The following is a 22,095-nucleotide window of genomic DNA, read 5'->3' as shown; positions in this document are numbered from 1 at the left end:
CAGCTGCGCCCTTCCAGCATATACTTAAAGTGACGCACTGCCAAATATATTGCTGATAATTCTCGATCGTAAGTACTATACCGCAGTTGCGCTTTATCAAATTTTTTGGAAAAGAATCCCAGGGGTTGAACCTTTCTCTCCACAATTTGATGTAATACAGCACCAGCGGCAATGTCTGAGGCATCCACCCAAAGAGAAAGCTCAGCAGATTTAGCAGGATGAGATAATAAGGTGGCTTGTGTGAGTTGTTGTTTACATTGATCGAAAGCTGCAAGAGTGTTTTCAGTCCAGGACAAAGGAGAGCAGTTGTAGTTGTTTCCTGACCGATAGAGCTAATATTTCGCAGGCTCATAGATTCGACAATAGCATCAGCTATAGTCGTCTTGTCAGCGGCATCACCACGCGAAGCGATTACTGCTGCTTGGGCGTGAGCAGGAAGTCGAGCTGCCCATAAGTCTAGCAGCAAGGTGTCCCCTAGAGAATCGCCGGCAACTCGCTTCATCTCGTTAAAAAGATGGCTAGGCTTTAAATTTCCAAGGGGCATTTCAGACAACACACGATGCAAACGCCGCTGCTGGCTGTCAGCGAAATGTTCCGTCAGCTTTGATTTGATATATGCGTATTTTCCACTAGTTATTCTAGGTATTCTAGCGTATTTTCCACTAGTTAGGAGTATTCTCGACAATTGTGCGAAGTTCACCAAGTTTCTGCGGGGGAACCTGAGCCATGACGATATTGTACCGTTGAGAGTCATGTTGGGCGGTGATTCCAGATGCAGCAAACCAAAACTCAAGGGACATAAAATATGCGTCAATGTTGGTGTCGGCCATAACTGGTGGGTTAAGACGCGGGGTAGCAATTGCTGCAACAGTCGCGGATGATGATGATGATGATGCTACACTTTCACCAGCATAAACATGCTGAGCACACGGTACAGCTGCGTTCTCGTTCTCCATTGTTTGTATTAGTTCGTAATTGTGAAAAATATTGACGGATCACGTCGGGGTCACCACTTTAGCGTTTAGTTCAATTATCTTTATTTTTACTTTTCCAAATCGATCTCTCTCAAAATGGGCGCCTAACAGAATGGTCGTTTACGCCAAGTAATTCTGACAGCTCTCTTGATGACAGCTCGTACTCTGCGTACGAGCCACGCGAACTGCACAGTGGGCTGCTACATGTGCGATATAAAATTTGTGTATGCTAGTTAATTTGGCCCGGTTACAGAATTCTTCTTCATCTTCTTTGGCACAACAACCGTTGCCGGTCAAGGCCTTCCTCTACCCACTAGTGAAAATGAGCTTTTCTTTCAGTGACTTATTGTTACCATAGCAGGAGAGTTAGTCCTACGGTACCCCTACCCATACCAAGACACGGTGTATTCAGGGCTTGATCCCATGACGGCTACAGGATTAAACAATGTAATTTTAGGGATATTTAATAGCTTAAGAATGCACACAAAGGTCTTCTTAAGACAACGCAAATCGCAAGTGCCTCTTACGCTTTGTTTGTAATAGCTTTTTCGAACCAATCAAACCCTTAGAATTCCATTCCCGCAGGTGATAGAAAACTCATCCATCGAACCCATCATACCGTCAACTCCATACAATTTTGACCGGAGTTCGATGGGTAGCTGAATCGCTTCGCGTGGTGATTTTTCTGAGACTGAAGATTGTCATGTGTAATAGGCGGATGGATACAGAAATTGGTTCAGAACCCATACCGATTCTAGTACTGTTGTCAAATCCATATCCTTCTTGCAACTTTTAAATAACCCGCATTCAATTCGACTCTAATTCCAGGTCTTATAGTTGATCAATAACTTACATAGGCCATCTCGAACCCATACCTGCCATGAACCTTATCCTGATCCCCTTTTCCATCCATAGTTTTCTGAGTATGGTTACTAGGATCATTTCAAGCACATTGCATCAAATTCAAGAAATAGAGAAAGCAGACAAATTTCACCCTAACAACGAATAGAAAAAGGGAGAATTCAATCTAGAGCGTAGGGTGCATATTAGAGAGTTGGTGGAATAATGCTCACAGAACATGGCGATGTGTGACAACCCTTACATTTTCATAGCCAAAAGTAAGCGACTTCAATAAAAAAACGTAAAAAAATAATAAATAAAATAATAAAAAAATAATCTTGAAAAATCTCGGATTACCATCCCAAAATATAAAAAAAGGCTTGAAGCTTATAAGCGCCCCTGAAAGTCATTCATTTGCAAATAGTTTACCAACCATATGCATTATGGTGTTTAAATAAAATAATTATAGTGATTATTCATTTTTGGTACATCATGTGCGTTTTAAGTATCTTAAGGTTAGAATACCAGTTCTGATGGTGTTGCTAAGCGTTTTCATGATTTTCTAGATATCGACATGGTTGCATCAGAATGGTCAAAGAATTTTGTAATGTTTTTGAAAAATGTTATCCAGAAAGTTGGTAAATCTTTTGGATCTTTTTCAATATTTTGGGCGATAAAAATCCAAAAAAACTAAAAAATATATTTAATTTTTTAAAATAATGGTTTGCCTGTCAATACTAAATAACTGAACTCGATAGGAATCGACTTCATGTAAGGGTATGAAAGAAATAGTTACACAGTCAGTTTTAGTCAGATAGTCATTTAAAATTTCGATTTATAAAGATTCGCAAGAATATAAATAGATAGAACACATTGTTAACCTACAAACCCCGTCAATTGTGTACGTCAATACGTCAAACTATTTAACGCAATACGTTAAAAATACCTGCGAAAATTTGGTTGTCAACTTTACGGTTAATCTGGCGTCTTAAATTTCCCCTATCATACGTTATCACACGGGGGAAAATACAGGGTTTACCAAGTCACTTTGCGATGTGAGCTGCACAATTCATCTCACTTGAGAGGTATTTCTATTCTGAAGTGCTACTTCATTTGGCCCGAAATAATTTTCTATTCCGCCGCATTCATTTTCATCCATTATATGAAGTCTTTTCGCGCGTGTTTGTATGTGTGCGTGCGTTTGGAAACCCCAAAACTATTTTATTCTGATGCGTACATTTTCATCCGCTGCGGCTACAAAGTCCATGCATTTTCGATCTCGCTACCTGAGAGACAACACAACCATTGGCATTGGCATCTTTGCGATCGGCTCTGCTGTTGGGGGTATTAAAAAGACACACGATCTAAGCAAACGTGCGTGTGATATGTTGCACATTTATTTCTAATTCAGCTAGCGGGCGCAAGTGGAAACAACATTTTGAAGTGAATCCATACAAAAGAGGATTCTGGATTTGTTTATTACGGTGCGCGTATGGTGCTGCACCTGTCCGTCCAGACTCTGGTGGCTTGTTGGTTTGGAGTAGTTATTATGACGCCGATTGCCGACAGTCCTTCCCCGAGTGTGGACTGCTATGTTAAATTCTTCTTCTTCTTCTTCTTCTTCTTATTATTATTATTATTATTATTATTATTGTCATTATGGCCTACGCGATCATACCGGCCTATTCAGGACTTGAGTACCACGTAGCCGGATAGTCAGCTCTTGCTACGGCGGACGGTTCATACGCGGTTAGAACCCACGCCGGGCATGCAGATGTGAGTAATGAGGTGCCGCGGGATCGCTCCTATCCAGCGTGCAACTTGCATACTGCCACACTGTCTTCTGCCCGATGCATACGCTGCAGGCAGGGGGAAGAATGCACCTCCACGATAAAAAAAAACCCAGTCATGAACCAGCGGTGGACCTAACGGTAGGCGGACTAAGCGGTCGCCGAAGATCTCTAGTCTGTAGTATGCCGTATGTCTACAAGTGGACAGATTATTAGCGACAAGGGCCCCCGGAAAGATGAACGTTATGGCTCCGTGCCCCCCCCCCATCCGCCGGCAATTTAAGTATACTGTTCAATCTTCCAACAGCTGTGTGTCAGTACCCCCTGCTCCCGGTCATCAGTTACCATTGACAGGGGCCTCAATTCGTCTTTCCGCCTTTCATGAACACCTTCCTTTCTTTGACCGATTGATCATAACATTCCGGAAGAAAACACATTTGGCGAAAGTGTTGCACACACACGCACGCTCACACCCACGCGCAGATGGCTCAGGATATCTATGTAATCTACAGCATACGAAAGCAAAAGCTTAGGGTAACAAAGTTATGCTTGATGCTTAACACGTTCAGCACGATGACATGTCCCAGGGACTACCAGTGAACTTTCCAGGATGCCGGTATCATAATCAGCTTGCGTTCTAGATGCCGGCCGAACGGAATGTTGGTGGAAATCAGCGCCGGGCTGAACGTGTTAATGCGAATTAGGGTTCTGCGCGTTGCACAGCAAACCCTCCAGCGTAAACTAGCGATTCCTTAGTCATTTTTACATTGCAGCAATTGAACTTATTGCGATTTTTTAGTTTGATTTGTGAAAATGCAACTTCATCGCCGCAATGTTTGTTAACGGCATTTTTGACGCCACAACAGCTCGCGAGCATTGACCACACGCGAGAAAGAGATAGCGCTATGGGGGGAAAAAGCACGGACGACGGCTGACAGCGATTGGCCGTGTGACGCACTAACACATTCAAACCTTCGACAGCGCGCTCAGGCGAGGGGAATGAGGCGGAGCCAGGGACGGGCAGTTCGACGAGCTGCTCGACAAATTTGCCGTTGGAGAGAAAAGGAAGGCATGATAAAATTCTCAGAACGCCATAACGCCTTCCGTCGCTTTGCACAGCGGGCTATCGCTACCTTGCTTGCTGACTAACCTTTGAGGTCGGAGTCGCGACAGCGATAGATGTGCTGCTGGGGACACGGATTTCCAAGCCTAATTATGCCATATTGCCACCAGCGATTACACCACAGAACCCCCCACCAGTGGCGGAGTCGCGATCAACAATACTAATTGTGTGTCGCTGGTTGTAATTCGGTTGTAGTTTTAATTGTCCACCAAGAACCGAACACCCTTTTTTTTGTATTTTTCTTTTTGGGAGAGACCTTCCATTTCAAACGCAGGTTTTATACGGTCTATAGCGGCATGTTCACCGTGAAAAATTTTCTACATCTCCGAACCACCTCATATGGTCCTTCATACGGTGCCTGTAGGCTCTTCTTTACTTTATCTACACGCACAAAAACATGCTTACATGTATCCAAACCTTTCGGTATATATGTGGTTGTGCTATCATTTAGTTGGGTAGGATTTGGATCAATTCGTCTAAATGCTTCTTTTAATTTTTGGATAAAATCCGGCAAGTCTTCTATTGTTTTTGGAGCAGAAGGTATGAATGCTTCGGATGGCAGCCGCAGGCTTTCTCCGTATACCATTTCTGCTGGTGATCCATTCAAAGCGTCTTTGTATGCTACGCGAATGCCCAGTAGAATCAAGGGCAGACGCGAGATCCAATGAGTAGTGTCTTCACACGCTTTTAATGCAGATTTTAAATGGCGATGAAATCGCTCAACCATTCCGTTGGCTTGAGGGTGGTATGCAGTCGTTTTGATGTGATTTGTTCCCAGTAATTTTGTCAGTTCTTCAAATAACTTTGATTGAAACTGTCTACCTCTATCGGTAGTAATTGTTAATGGGCACCCAAACCGTGGAATATAATTCCTAACGAAAGTTTTTGCCACCGTTAATGCTGAGATATCAGCCATAGGGTAACACTCCGGCCAACCCAACGAGTGAACCGATCCACGATGGGAAAAACCTTTCTGATAAGAGTTTCCGTGAGGCACGAATGCCTGGATGAGACCAATTGTGCAAGCTGTAAAATGTTGATTTCCTTAGAGAAAGAGGGACATATAACCTATTACGCCCTGTGGATGACTCAAACATTAGGTTGTTCTTATCGAGAATCAGCCCATTCAATTTATATTTGGAGTCTTCCCTTTTATCTTTTAACATTCTTTGTAGCTGATCATCTATTTGTTAATATTTGGCAAAATTTTCGTAAGAAATTTCTGTGATTGATTCGGAATCTCCGACTCGGGATAGGGCATCAGCAACGACATTATTCTCGCCAGTAATATATCTAATGTCCGTTGTGAATTGCGAAATAAAATCTAGTTGCCTACTTTGTCTCGGCGATTTCTCTGCTTTGGACATGAGGGCATGGACTAGTGGTTTATGGTCAGTATAGACCGTAAATATTCTGCCTTCTAGGAAAAGTCGAAAGTGCTTAATTCCTAGAGTTATTGCAAGCAATTCTCTGTCGAATGTGGAGTACCTCTGTTCCGTGGGCATTATCATTTTGGAGAAAAACGCAAGAGGTTCCGGTATTCCCTGGTTGACTTGCTGCAAAACTGCCCCAACGGCAAAATTGGATGCATCAGTCGTCAGTGTGTAAATGGCGTCACACTTAGGATGCACAGGCATGGTGGCGTTCGATAGCTCACTTTTGATGTGTTTTAGGGCCTCCTCGCATTCGTCTGACCATACGAATTCTTTTTTGCTCTTTTTGCTGTGTTCCTTCACCAGTTTGTGTAGCGTTCTTAACTTGTGTGAAACATTGGGAATAAAGCGATGGTAATAGTTTACCATTCCCAAGATTCTTTGAAGTTGTTTTACAGTAGTTGGCGCGGGAAAGTTGCAAATTATTTCAATTTTATCCGAGGTTGGACTTATTCCCTTTTCACAAATGGTGTGACTTAGGAAATCGATTTTATTAACACCAAACACACATTTTGATGGCTTGAGTTTTATGTCGTGGTCCGTTAAACGTTTTAGAACCATATGTACGTGCTCTAAATGGGACTCACGCGACGGGCTGGCGATCAAAATGTCGTCAATGTAGACGAATACAAAATCTAGGTCGTGGAAAATGTTGTTCATTAGTCGTTGGAAGCTTTGACTCGCATTTCTGAGACCAAAGGGCATCCTCAAGAATTAGAATAACACAAACGGTGTAGTTATCGCCGTTTTGTGAACGTCTTCCTCGGCTACCGGTATGATGTGATATGCCCGCACGATATCTAACTTTGTAAAAAAATTACAACCATCTAGATTCATTGTAAAATCTTGTATGTGCGGGATCGGATATCGATCTGGAATTGTGATAGCGTTCAACCGTCGATAGTCGCCGCATGGTCGCCAATCTGCATCGGATTTGGGTACCATATGTAATGGCGAAGAAGCTGACGAAGATGATACTCTACAGATTCCCAAGTCCAACATGTGTTGGAATTCCGCTTGAGCAATCTTCAACTTCTTTGGTTCGAGACGGCGGGGTTTGGCAAACGGCAGTGAACCTTTTGTTTCTATATGGTGGACTACCGAATGTTTGACTGGTTTCTTAGAATCCGGCGGATCCATCAGTGATGGATACTCTTTTAAAAGATTCTCAAAACCATTTGTGTCGATTATAAAATTTTTTGGAGTTGGCGTGTCCACAAAAGCAATAGTTGCGATCGTTTCTTGTCCCGTAAGATGATCAATCAACCTTTTCCTTCTGAGGTCGACCCATAAGTCGTTTTTCGCCAAAAAATCAGCTCCTATTATCGGTCGATTTACTTCGGCTAGTATAAAACAATGAGAAAATACTCTCCTCAGGCCAAGGCTTAGTTTCAACAACTTTGTTCCATAGGTAGCAATAGGGCTTCCATTAGCTGCTACAAGTGAGTGTTCTGTCTGTCTGATTACTTTCCCTAGCAAATTGTAAGGAATGACGGACACATCGGCTCCTGTATCCACTAGGAAAGTGAATATTGTCATTTCATCATCTATAAAAAGGCGATAGGAGTCGAATATTGCTCTTGGGTTGTCCGCCACTACCGTTGAGCATATTAGTTTTTTTGTTGAGAAAAATTACAAGCTTTTTGGCATCTTCGTGCTTGATCACCAAATCTAAAGTGAAAATAGCACATTGGATGTTTTCGAACCTGTGACGGCTTTCTTGAGCGACTGCCACTCGATGATCGATTTCGTTGGCGTCCTCTAATGTTACGATCTGGTTGTACTGAGATCGTTTTTAGCATGTCTCTCAATTCGGCAATTTCCTGCCGCAGGGTATTCATTTCGTTAGAGGGATTTCCACCCGATGTTTCTTTGAAGGAAGGCCCTGCGATTGACGAAATCGCACCGGCTTGGGTTGCTTCCCACAGCCTGTCTGCCACCTTTAAAAGTTCACCGATGTCCCGGCTGCCTATTGCAATTACCGAGATTTCGATTGTTTTGGGCAGCCTTGATAGCCAAAGCTTACGGATAAGCTCCGTGGTGAGGTTTGTTGAGTCACCGGCTAGTTGGACCATATGTCGATAAAAATCCGACGGACTTCGGTCACCCATTTGTACATGATACAAGAGTTGGGTAATACGGTGCTCCTCACTCACATTGAGCCTATCTAATAACTGGCTTTTGAGGTGTGTGTAAGGGTTGCTAGGTAATGGAGCCGAAACAATATCCATTATCTTTGCCAAAATGTTTTTTGGAAGCACACTCAATACATAAGAGTACCTTGTACGTTCCCTAGTCACATTCGAAACTTCGAATTCCGCTTCTGCTGCCACAAACCATGCGGATGGAGCGTCTTCCCAAAAATTAGGTAGTCTGGTCGAAATCCTTTAGATTTCTAAAGGTGTTATCCTTGGTTGGTTGGTCTCCGTCACTGGAGGTCGACCCGGTGCCATAACTGGGGATTGCTGTGGAATTTCCCTGTGCCCAGCACTGTCCCCATCGCTATCGTTCGTCTTCATCTTCGGCCTTACAATGTTTTTACTCCCTGTCTAAACTCGTAAGTAAACTATATATGTATGCTCACTTGACACGAATGATACAAAATTATTGATATATAAATGTGATAATCGCGAAAGAATATATGTAAGAAATTATATTAAAAAAAATTAAAATATTTTTAAAATTTGATAAAAAAATGTGCGAGTGTCATAGATGAATTGAACAACGCAGGTAAATAATATGTATGGTGTTATATAAAAAAAATGTTCACTGTATGAATTTTACAATTCGCCTTACTGTACGCAATTGCGGAAGTATGTAGCGTGAAAAAAAAAAATAAAATCGTAACAAAGCAAAAAAAAAAAAAAGGAACGAGCTCACCGATCTTTCCCATGTATGGTGTAGCGCACGGTTGGCACCAGCAATCGAACGTCTCCCTCGATGGTCGCTGAGGCCGGTCGCTGATCCGCTTCACGTTGACCCGGTTGATGAAGGGATGTCTTCTGCGATGTTAAAACCGGACAGGTTATCCGCGATGATCACACCGCGCTGACGATGATTTCTTATGATGTCGCCGGTTTCGCCACGATGTCCGTGATGACGGTGGTCATATCGATGGTCACACCGTGATGTCAATGGTTGCACCGTGCCAAGTACGATGGTAGCTGGCCGTCGCCCGGTCCAGGCGTAAATATGATCCTTGTAGTCTCAGCGGAACGGCTGCACTTTGTACTCCGAAGAGGATCGCCGCTCCTTATGGTCCGAGCGTGATAAATGCGATGGCCGCGCCTCGTGGTCCGAGCGCGGTAAATGCGATGGCCGCGCCTCGTGGTCCGAGCGTGATAAATGCGATGGCCGCGCCTCGTGGTCCGAGCGTGGTAGGAGTGGATTTTCTGACCCGCCCGGTAAAGTTACGTGTCTTCGGAGGATCTTCCTCTCATCTGCTGGTGTCCTCTGCACTGATAACCACGGTCGTGGGTGCGCGGCTTTATTCGGTACGTTCTGTTACCTTTAATGTACGGGTGTACGAGGATGCTTTGGGTACGGTTGTGCGTGGTCGGCTGCGCGGATGATCCGGGAGGTCGGACACTTAGCACGTGCCTCCGGTGTCGGTTTTTGTCGGTGGACCTCAGAGCGGTCAGCACCACAAGGCGGAGCGGTCGGAACAGAACGTTTATAGCACGCGGTTGGGTAACCGGCAAAACGGTTGGGGTGCGGCGGTACGCTAATCGTTGCCGATAGATTTTTCGTAGCCACACCAGCGCGGTGAAGCACAATCTCAGCACCCTTTTTGCACCACTTCCTGGGAACCTTTTCACACCACTTTTTATCACCACTCGCGACACGTTATCGGATCACCTGATCACGTCGGGGTCACCACTTGTTGGTTTTGTACAACTTTTATTCACGCACTCGTATAATGCCGCACCGTACAATTATATTCTCCCGCTCTCGCACCGTACAATTCGAAGGATAATTCAGAAGAGAGCGATCGTCCGATCGAACACCTACTTTTATGCGCACCTGCTTTGCTCTCACGCACCTTGCTTTGCTCGGCCCTACGCTTCGTGTACTACGCTTCGTGTGCCATACTTCGTGTGCTACGCTTCGTGTGCTAGGCTTCGTGCCCTTATCTGTTCTAACTCTGTTCTAGATGTTCTAACTCTAACATCTGTGCTAACGGTTTGTAACGCTTCCGTTATCCTATCGCTACCTTGCTTGCTGACTAACCTTTGAGGTCGGAGTCACGACAGCGATAGGTGTGCTGCTGGGGACACGGATTTCCAAGCCTAATTATGCCATATTGCCACCAGCGATTACACCACAAGGTGTTAATTGGAGATGCAGTTGATGCAGTCAGCCCTTGTTTCGTCAAAGTTACAAAATTAAAATACATAAATACATGAATGTAAATACGCCGAAAATACAGGCGAAACTCTTTCAAACATTACCGATTTTGGTCGTAATTTGTAGGACATGCGTAACATATTAAACATCACATGTAATGTGAAATAGAATAATCAAATTGATGATGATACAACATCTGAAGCCCAAGAAACATTTCTGGAAAGATAGACATATTTATGGAGGACCAGGAAGATGGCTGGTTGAAAAACGCTTCTGATGATGGTGATGCAAGTACATTGCAGACCGTGCTGCATAGTACAGCTTTTCTTTGTATAACACTTTGACCGCCAGCCTGACGTCACAGTTTTTCGAGAAAGCACCCCAACGGGACAAAAGTAGAAAGCTTGGAGCAAAATAATCGTTTGTCTCGATCTATCCTCTATACCGCGCTTGCTTGCACTCATGCGCGAGCGCTCGAGTATATTATCTCAGAACTGAGTATTCGCAGTTCAACCCGTGCAGTGAGAATGTATGTGTTAATGTGTAGCGAAATTTGTCTCTGTCTCTCACTCCCCCACCCCCACACTCCCACATACACTCTCCGCGCACTCTTAAAATTTTGGCGCGCGCCATTTATAACACAATACAAAAGGTCGTTTGAACCGCACGCACTGATCAAAGTCGCGATGGTCCAATCGGAACGCCGACACTCCAAGTCACAGATTTGGTGTGAAGAAAACGTTTTTCTGACCAAATCGACAACACACACGCAACGACACGCATCGACACGCCGACGATGGAAGTGATGATCTAAAAATAGATCTGTGGGGCGAGTGTGGTAGGGGGGAAGGGACAAGAGAGGAGAATTCGTATAGAGAATACTCCAAACGACCAAAACGCGATGATTGGGTAAAACTATGGACCCTGATATGGGGCCCTATCTCAGTACCCATACTGGTACCCAAAGGCAGACAAATTTAGACTTATTTTTTGAGAGAGAGCAAAAAGCTGATGCTCCTCCCTCTTAGACATGGGCAAATTGAATCAGAACTAAATAATTCATTCCAATCTTTACACTGAGTGAACGAGTACTGCACCACCAGATAAATGGAAATGATTCTTTCGCACGCTAGCGGTGCGGTATTGATTCTCCGTGCGGAAACTCTCCATACCGATCATGAAAGTGTGCAACAAACCACCACACGCAATGCGGAATTCATTATCCTATTCAGAAAATCAGCATGCTTTTTCGACCTGATAGTGTGTTGACTAGAACTAGAAAGCTTGATAATTCTGTCATCCATGTCTTATTTCCCGATCCGCAAAATAGCGATACACTCTCGCTCTAGCAGTTTTTTTTCATCAGACCAAAACTGCTGGTAATTTTCCATATGTTAGAAGAGCAACCTAGTGTCGGCTTTGAATACAGGCGGTCCCTGAGATACACGGTACCTCTTATACGCGGTGTTCTAAATTTGACAATTCTATGAGCAAATTGTACTGGTTTAAAGGCCGGGCTATATTGATCGTACTTCATAGCGTAATTTCGATTTTCACTAGCGGATCTGGCGGCGACTGACTGAAGCATTTTGCCAAACAATTTGTAGCCGCTTCAGAAAATATGTTATTTTTCCGTGTTTTTTACTTAACTGGTCTGAAAAAGATATGCAATTGATAGATAAATATGTTGTGCAAGTATTTCAGCCATTTTCGCATCAAAAAACGATGAAAAAACTACTTAAATTTGAGATCATGCATGACCATTCCCCCGACGACCAAAAAATGCTTCGGTCAGCCGCCGCCAGATGCGCTAGTGAAAATCAAAATTACACTACGGAGTACGGTCAATGTAGCCCGGCCTTAACACATCAATTGTAAATTGCCAAATAATTTCCGTTTTGATCGAATGTTAAAAACTATTTCCAAAGGTTTAAAACTGTCATATTCAATCAGAATCATATCAAATAATTCATAAAGTGACTAAAACCGCCCCCTACTTGCAAAATTAGTCGAAAATTAGTGATATTTTTGCTCGAAATCAAAAGTTTCTATTTACGCAAAAATTCGAGATACGCGGTATTTTGCGGCCGTTTTCGGTCCCCATTAACCGTGTATCTCGGTGACCGCCTGTATATGAAAAAGATTCTAATCATGAACTATAGTTAACCACCGTTTTTTTAACTGTACGATTAATTGAATGAGTTTTATAAATCCGTTGTTTTGAACGGCGATATTTTTACATTTTTATAAAAAATATTTTAAACGAATAAAACACAAAATAAATAAACGATATAAGAAAATTAAATATATCGAGATACATTTAAAGTTTATTTGAGCTTTTTTCTCTGCTTGTAAATGTAACGTTATAAAAATACAAAATTAAAATAGGGTGGACATTTTTTCTGCATTTACTCGATATTTAAAAATTTACCGCACCTCGGGCTTGCGAAAGAATCACCGCACGCGTTCAGTTCATTTCACTGAGCGAACTGGACCGCACCTGATCTTTAAAAAGAATCATTTTTCCCATGACTACACCCTCTCTCCCACTTCTCTCTCAAATTTCATTTGTGACATCTCCTAGATGGAAAGGGAAGGAGATGTAGCAAATGAATTTAATTGGTGAGGAGAGGGACTCATTCCCCTACGGACAAAGAGCGCCCTACGGACAAAGAGCGGGTAATTTTTATCATGGTGTGCGTAAAAACCTAGAGTAAAGCCGATGGAAGATTTCCTAAGCTTAAAAAAGGGGGCGGGAACGGCCCAAATAGCATTGGAGCGTTACGTTTCGCGATTTTTGTATGGAGGCGTTACTGCTCGCTACCTGCTCATAACACTGCTCGATAGCAGTCCTTAGTGAGCAGGTAGCGTGTAACATTCTATGTAAGCTCAAAGAAAGCTCAAAGCTCAAGCGTTACTTAGCGAGTGCTCGAACCACAGTATAACGCTGAGGGTTCTGTATTCGGATGTAAACAAAAACACACACACTTTTTTTTAAATTTCGATGCACATTGTCCAGTACAACGATAAAATGTATTTTATTTAACTATTATTCAATACTTACATGCCCCAATACATGGTTTTACACGTTTAAATACGATTTCAACCATCACTTTGGATGGTATCAACGGATGCCGACGGCGTTGTTGTCTCTGCGTCAGGCACATGTATTGTTGCCGCTTCTACCCCTCGGGTGAATCGTTAGAAAGCTGTATCACAACGATTAAACGCTCTAAATGTACCACTTGTAAAGCGATACAAATAAAATAAAACACATAATACACCGTACAACACACTTCTTCGCAACACTTGCACATAAACACCACTTGTCGATGCGGTGATACAATGTCCTGGTTGCAGTGGAAAAACAACAAGGAAAGATTAGAATGCTTTCATATATGACATTATTTTATAATACTTTCCTTTCCATGCTATTTTGTGGTGTATGGCAACGTTGGTTGAGAATGTGCCGATCACGATCACAGCCGGCTTTAGTGATTGTTGTAGAAACTGTAACAAAGATCAATATCATTAAATCTGTATTATTTTTACAATTCATTGTGATTTCATGAAAAAGTAAAGTGAAAAAGTAAAGTAAAAGTGAAAAAGTAAAACATTTCATCTTACCGGCGTCGTATTTCGTCGGCATACACACACACACACACAGCTGCTCGATCATACTCGGACGAATGTTGCCAAATTTCGGGATGAAATGATGTTTTTCCTGTGGAATAATGTGTTCAAGCATTAAAAGATAGTTTATTTACTGAAATATGCACAGAACACTTACCTTTTCCCGAGTTTTCACATAAAATTTCACGATTATTCTGCACACAATCTTTACGGGCGGTTGTCCGTGCTTGTTTACGTTTCTAACTTGACAGATATGCGAGCTGTCATGTGACGAAGTCAAATACATTCAAACCTCGCCAATTGCAAGTCTGCTTTTTCAATTGAATACAAAATTCCGAGTTGTTCACATAAATTTGAGAAAAAGTCAGTTTATCCACATTGTATAAAATAACAAACATGACAAAATACGCAGACATTAGTCGTGTTACAAAATGTCTTTCTAATAAACAAAATCTATCTTTTTTTTGTAGACATATGATATAAATGCAATTAGCGAGTTCTAATTGTATCATATATGTTGATATTTTCAAAGCGGTTTAAGTTAAAACAAACATCAGTGTTTTTTGAAATAATCAGAAAGATAATAATAAACTTAATAATGATTAAAATGTATTTTATTACATTTATGTACAACGATAACCTAACTAGTAAGCATGTTCATGCACGTGTGTAATTATTTGATAATTTTTTTGTGATCCCTATATGAATGTTATTAAGTAAAACAGACAATTTACTCTGTTCCTTTTTCAATTCTTGAAGATAAGGTTTTTTTTTAATAGTAACATGTAGGTTTGTTTAAAAAAAAATATATAAATACATATATATAAACACACATACATATATAAATATAAATATAGAAATATAGAAATATATAGAAAGATATATATATATATATATATATATACATTTATTCATATGGTATATGATATTATAATATAGATAATATACTATATATAAGTTGTTAATATAATTATTTTTATATCATTATACCGATGGCGGAAACCTTTAATTTTTTCATAAAATTTTAGTACAAGTTTTTGTTAATTTTGTTTTAAAATATGTGATCTGAATCGTTATGAAATATCCATCACTCATCTTTTCCAAATTCAGTTAAACCATCTCGCTTTGCTTTGAATTCTAAGTCAGAATATGTATGGGGTGCGCGGTACGGGTAAGAAGAACATAGGGGCGGGGGTACAAATAAACGCATCACAACACCAAAGTCTGGGTGAGACGGTGATGGTGTGAAACGCTTCTTGCTTCAAGCTCTTGCGGTAACAGCGTTAAAGGCAACAACAACAACAGAGAATAACGCATCGCGTAGAAACAAACACACCGTTCGTGGGTATGTCAGGGGGGGAAACAACGGGAAAAGCTCAATTCTCTCTCAGCGATGCCGCTTGGGTCCCCAAATAGCATTGGAGCGTTACGTTTCGCGATTTTTGTATGGAGGCGTTACTGCTCGCTACCTGCTCATAACACTGCTCGATAGCAGTCCTTAGTGAGCAGGTAGCGTGTAACATTCTATGTAAGCTCAAAGAAAGCTCAAAGCTCAAGCGTTACTTAGCGAGTGCTCGAACCACAGTATAACGCTGAGGGTTCTGTATTCGGATGTAAACAAAAACACACACACTTTTTTTTAAATTTCGATGCACATTGTCCAGTACAACGATAAAATGTATTTTATTTAACTATTATTCAATACTTACATGCCCCAATACATGGTTTTACACGTTTAAATACGATTTCAACCATCACTTTGGATGGTATCAACGGATGCCGACGGCGTTGTTGTCTCTGCGTCAGGCACATGTATTGTTGCCGCTTCTACCCCTCGGGTGAATCGTTAGAAAGCTGTATCACAACGATTAAACGCTCTAAATGTACCACTTGTAAAGCGATACAAATAAAATAAAACACATAATACACCGTACAACACACTTCTTCGCAACACTTGCACATAAACACCACTTGTCGATGCGGTGATACAATGTCCTGGTTGCAGTGGAAAAACAACAAGGAAAGATTAGAATGCTTTCATATATGACATTATTTTATAATACTTTCCTTTCCATGCTATTTTGTGGTGTATGGCAACGTTGGTTGAGAATGTGCCGATCACGATCACAGCCGGCTTTAGTGATTGTTGTAGAAACTGTAACAAAGATCAATATCATTAAATCTGTATTATTTTTACAATTCATTGTGATTTCATGAAAAATAAAGTGAAAAAGTAAAGTAAAAGTGAAAAAGTAAAACATTTCATCTTACCGGCGTCGTATTTCGTCGGCATACACACACACACACACAGCTGCTCGATCATACTCGGACGAATGTTGCCAAATTTCGGGATGAAATGATGTTTTTCCTGTGGAATAATGTGTTCAAGCATTAAAAGATAGTTTATTTACTGAAATATGCACAGAACACTTACCTTTTCCCGAGTTTTCACATAAAATTTCACGATTATTCTGCACACAATCTTTACGGGCGGTTGTCCGTGCTTGTTTACGTTTCTAACTTGACAGATATGCGAGCTGTCATGTGACGAAGTCAAATACATTCAAACCTCGCCAATTGCAAGTCTGCTTTTTCAATTGAATACAAAATTCCGAGTTGTTCACATAAATATGAGAAAAAGTCAGTTTATCCAGTTTGTATAAAATAACAAACATGACAAAATACGCAGACATTAGTCGTGTTACAAAATGTCTTTCTAATAAACAAAATCTATTTTTTTGTAGACGTATGATATAAATGCAATTAGCGAGTTCTAATTGTATCATATATATTGCTATTTTCAAAGCGGTTTAAGTTAAAACAAACATCAGTGTTTTTTTTTAAATAATCAGAAAGATAATTATAAACTTAATAATGATTAAAATGTATTTTATTACATTTATGTTCAACGATAACCTAACTAGTAAGCATGTTCATGCACGTGTGTAATTATTTGATAATTTTTTTGTGATCCCTATATGAATGTTATTAAGTAAAACAGACAATTTACTCTGTTCCTTTTTCAATTCTTCAAGATAAGGTTTTTTTTAATAGTAACATGTAGGTTTGTTTAAAAAAAAATATATAAATACATATATATAAACACACATACATATATAAATATAAATATAGAAATATAGAAATATATAGAAAGATATATATATATATATATATATATACATTTATTCATATGGTATATGATATTATAATATAGATAATATACTATATATAAGTTGTTAATATAATTATTTTTATATCATTATACCGATGGCGGAAACCTTTAATTTTTTCATAAAATTTTAGTACAAGTTTTTGTTAATTTTGTTTTAAAATATGTGATCTGAATCGTTATGAAATATCCATCACTCATCTTTTCCAAATTCAGTTAAACCATCTCGCTTTGCTTTGAATTCTAAGTCAGAATATGTATGGGGTGCGCGGTACGGGTAAGAAGAACATAGGGGCGGGGGTACAAATAAACGCATCACAACACCAAAGTCTGGGTGAGACGGTGATGGTGTGAAACGCTTCTTGCTTCAAGCTCTTGCGGTAACAGCGTTAAAGGCAACAACAACAACAGAGAATAACGCATCGCGTAGAAACAAACACACCGTTCGTGGGTATGTCAGGGGGGGAAACAACGGGAAAAGCTCAATTCTCTCTCAGCGATGCCGCTTGGGTCGTTCAGCGATCGCTCACACTCGCGCGTATTTTTTTGTTGTCTAAAGCTAAACAAAAAAACAAACACGCGTAGATCTTTTTTTCATCACTTTATTGAAAAATTTACATAACTTTACAGGATTTCAGACATTTACATACACAATATTAAACTAAACTAAAATCGATCGCTCCATCGATGCAAACGTTGAAGTGGCCGAATATCTGCGTAGATCCTTTTGTACACGTTGATTTCTGTAAAAAAGGTACGAAATGAAGCTGCGCGATGTACATAACATGCATTACGAATCATTCACGCAGCTTCATTTCAATTCGCACAACACTTGAACACTTGAACACTTTACAAAATCATAACACCAATCGTCCAGGACTTAGGCTGACGATTTCGTGTGGTAGCAAGAATGAGAGCACACAGAGGAACTTTCGGTGCAGCAGTGCAAGCGAGACAGCAATATCAGCACAGCGCTGCGAGAAGATCAAACTGAGCGCACTGGCGGAAAGTAAACGCACACATTTACACATTTGTAACTGTGTTAGTGTCAAAAATGTGTAGAAACCAAAACGCGCTCTCGCATCTTTATATTTCACACCGTTTCTCCGCTTAACTCTAGGTTTTTACACACACCATGATAAAATATCCCGCTCGTTGTTTGTATGGTCACCATTCACCGCGAATATCGAGAATTTTATATTTGCTGGCGGTGTTTGGGGAATCGGCGTTCCGTGTGGACCACGGATGCTAAATGAAAAATGTGTGTATATTTTCGTACAGTATCTCATTGTCACGAAACCTTACAAATATTACTGCGCGGTCGAATAAGGAAACGCGCATCGAATCGATGGAAGAAGGGAGTACGAACGAGGGGGGAGAAGAGGAAGCACAGAGAAAAACGCTGCACATTCACTCATACATTCTTACAGCAGCAGGCAATTCGCGAGAACATGAAATCGGGAGAGTATATTTTAACGCTCGCGAATGAGTGCAAGCACCCAAGCGAGTCAACACGCTCGAAAGTAGTAAGGAAAGTAGAAATGAAGTAGGCTTCTACTTCCCGTTCTACTTTTGTTGCTTAAAATCAGAAGAATGTATAACATCTGGGTTCCAGGAAAGAGCAAAAAAAAAAAAGAGTTCTCGCGTGTACACCACACACACGCACGCGACGACTCACTCTCACGCTTACGTTCTTGTTCTACGCTCCTCCCCCTTCTCACTCGCCCAAACAGATCTATTTTTAGAACATCACTCACTGCACGGGTTGAACTGCGAATACTCAATTCTGAGAGAATATACTCGAGCGCTCGCGCATGAGTGCAAGCAAGCGCGGTATAGAGGATAGAGCGAGACAAACGATTATTTTGCTCCAAGCTTTCTACTTTTGTCCCGTTGGGTGAGTGCAAGCAAGCGCGGTATAGAGGATAGAGGGAGACAAACGATTATTTTGCTCCAAGCTTTCTACTTTTGTTCCGTTGGGGAAGAGAGCGCATTCTCTCCGTGGTAGCGCTCCATCCGCCATTTTAAATTTTCAGCCGAAAACAACGGATTTCGGATCCGATCTTGGGCCGGGCTCCCACCGCGTGTTTCTACCAACCCCTCGCCTGAAAATTTCGTTCTCTTTGTCTGTCGGGGAGATATCGCACTACCACCAATATACCGTCCGTGAGTTGCATCTATGGGAAGGTCGCTCAAAGCAGTCGTACTTCTGTAAACATTGCTTGTTGGGTGGTAATGGTCTATGCTTTTACCCTCGTGTCGTGAAATGTATTTTCGTTCTATCTTCTGTTTTGCTGGTCAGAAAAGCCCTTAAAATTCTTCCAAAAATATGTTATCAAAATTAGAACAGTTTTTAATTTTCTCTTGAATCTCTTCTCTTGATCTTTTGAAGCTGTGCCTGTTATCATTATTGAGGCGACAAATACAACACCATAGCCTCACCAGCGCCGTATGTCAAAAGCATCGGCCCATTTTGTCCCAAGCGTAACTGCCAATTTTGCCCCACGTGAAGCATTTTTGTATGTTTTGTTATATTAGTAAAAATACGCATTCAATCGCCTTGCTTTCTTGGGAAAAATTGTATAGAAATATCATATCTTTAAAAAAAAATATCATGTAAAACTGCAACGCATCCCTGTGACACTGGTTTAAGGTTATTTTCGAAGTGGCAAAAATTACATCAATATGCTACTAAACCTTATTTTGCATTTTTCTTGGTTATTTGCTATGCAAGGGTTATGAAACTTACATGGTGTTCATACAACACTAATGAATTCATTTTGAGCATTGGAAAGTATCTTTGTAGTGAAATAATGCTTAAATAGAGGGTGCCTATTTTGCCCCATGTTGATGTTGATAGGTGTTCCGGGTATGTCCTAATCCGGGAATTCGTACCAGGAGGGGGTTGAGCCCTCGCGGCAAGAGGAGGATTCGATATATTGTCGGCTCTCTCAGCACTGGCACTTGAAAAACGTCACTGTAACATTTTTTTTCCACTATGCCCACTGCACCACAATACCACTTCACTTTTGAACAAAAATTTCTTATGAGAGTCCACCAGACTAATGTCTTTAAACACACATTTCTTAAAAACTTACACTATGAGCATACACAAAACAAGTTATATCCTTGAGTCAGAACACTTTACGTAGCGCTTTGAGAAAAGTGAACAACGTAAAGTGCGGTAGGATAATTCTTAATTTTTTTTAGATTTTTAGTTTAACGTCTCGCTGTGAAAACAACGAACGACGTAAAAGGATATCTAAGTTTGTTTTTTCTCACACGCACTACACTGCAGCAAAAAAATCCTGAAACACCAAACACGAACAACACTTTCCAGCGCTGCACTGTATGGACACAGGAAGCTCTGCACTGATCCTCAAATGAGATGAATTGTGCAACTTACATTAGAAAGTGACTTGGTAAACCCTGTAGCAATTAAATGGTCTATTCGTCTGGTAGATAATACGGGATGAATGTGAAAATATTTAAGATAAATGCAGTAAATTCTCTCTAATCTAAAACTTCGCAAATCGAAAAACCGCTTTTATTTCACAGTCCCATCGGCAATGAAATAAGAAAGGATTGACTGTTGTGTATTCCTATCTTTAAATATATCAAGAAAATAGTTAATAATACAATATATTTACGGAATAACATTGGTTTTTGTTATGCTAAACTACAAGGCCCTTGTCCAATATATGTTTAAACGTGAAATAATAATTCATTAAAACCAATATTAGTTCAACAAAAACATTTTATCGAAAAAAAGTTGTCCATAAAATACATGAACAAGTACAAAAACAAATAAAAAAGGTTTTAAATGAAAAGGTTTGTCAAGTGATGCATTATTAAAATGCTCTAAATTACACCACCTGATCTCCTTAATGCGCTTTGCTAAACAACTTCACCTTGTCATGTTCATATCCCAATCTCAATCCAAATCCCAATCCGAATCCGAATAGAATCGCAACAGAATCCTAATCCCAAACTAATTGCAATTTAATCCCAATCCCATACAAATCGAAATCAAATCCCAATCGCAATGGAATCTTTTACAAACGGGTCCGATCGAATCTTTTTAGGGATTAAAAATTTTGAATCTTCCGAATCCTGAATCTCAGAACACTAGTAGGGGAAACGTTGCTTCTAAAATTTCCTCTCTCTCCCGCGTTGTGTGTCTTAAAACGCGTTGAGTCTTGTTCACTTCCGGAGCGAACGTTTTGGGCGTGAACAGTGACTGTATCGTAATTCTTATAAATGAGTACAAATCATGCTCTATAATTTATTTTAACCTTCAATGACGATATAAACCTTTTGTTTTTTAGGGATGCGCCAGCATACTATCGGACACCAAAATCTGATCCACATGCTCAACAACAAGAGCCAGAAGGAATGCTTGGAATAATTCCGCATTCAATACGTGGCAGCATTTCTACGCTACAATCAATGGTTACAGCTACGGCACGTTATACAAACTGTGTGGCATGTTCATCTTTAGTTCTCGAGCGCTATGCCACCAGTGGGCAGGATTTTATTATAAACGTTTTAAATGGATCAGAATCGCTCGAAGCTATAGCGGGATTACACAAATTAATATCTAGCATCAATGAAGTCAATATGAAGGTAAGTTGGAATATAGCATTAAAAATAAAATAATTCATTGAAATGTTTCATAAAAATACATTATGTATGTTTTAGGATACGCTTGACCTCGGTAGCGACTTTTCTGATGATTACTAATATTTTTTCCGAATAAATGTATCCAACATTATTTGTAACGAAA

General features: G+C 40.5%; 1 protein-coding gene across 4 annotated transcripts in view; it reads left to right on the top strand.

Annotated features, from left to right (window-relative positions):
* The window catches only part of LOC120899583 (ubiquitin-like modifier-activating enzyme atg7), a 38,706-nt gene extending 16,611 nt beyond the window's left edge, over positions 1 to 22,095 (top strand). For 3 of the 4 annotated variants that reach the window (XM_040305587.1, XM_040305585.1, XM_040305589.1), the window contains 2 exons: positions 21,638 to 21,935; positions 22,011 to 22,095. In XM_040305587.1, the coding sequence (XP_040161521.1) occupies positions 21,638 to 21,935; positions 22,011 to 22,052 (340 nt within the window). In that variant the 3' untranslated portion in view covers positions 22,053 to 22,095. Of the gene's footprint in view, positions 1 to 1,802; positions 2,091 to 21,637; positions 21,936 to 22,010 lie in introns of those variants that run through there. The other variant, XM_040305586.1, reaches the window with a different exon arrangement.

This window comes from Anopheles arabiensis, chromosome 3 (genome assembly GCF_016920715.1).
Source record: "Anopheles arabiensis isolate DONGOLA chromosome 3, AaraD3, whole genome shotgun sequence".
Taxonomy (NCBI): Eukaryota; Metazoa; Arthropoda; class Insecta; order Diptera; family Culicidae; genus Anopheles; species Anopheles arabiensis.
The sequence above is the reverse complement of the archived record's forward strand: the minus strand, read 5'-3'. Positions and strand labels throughout refer to the sequence as shown.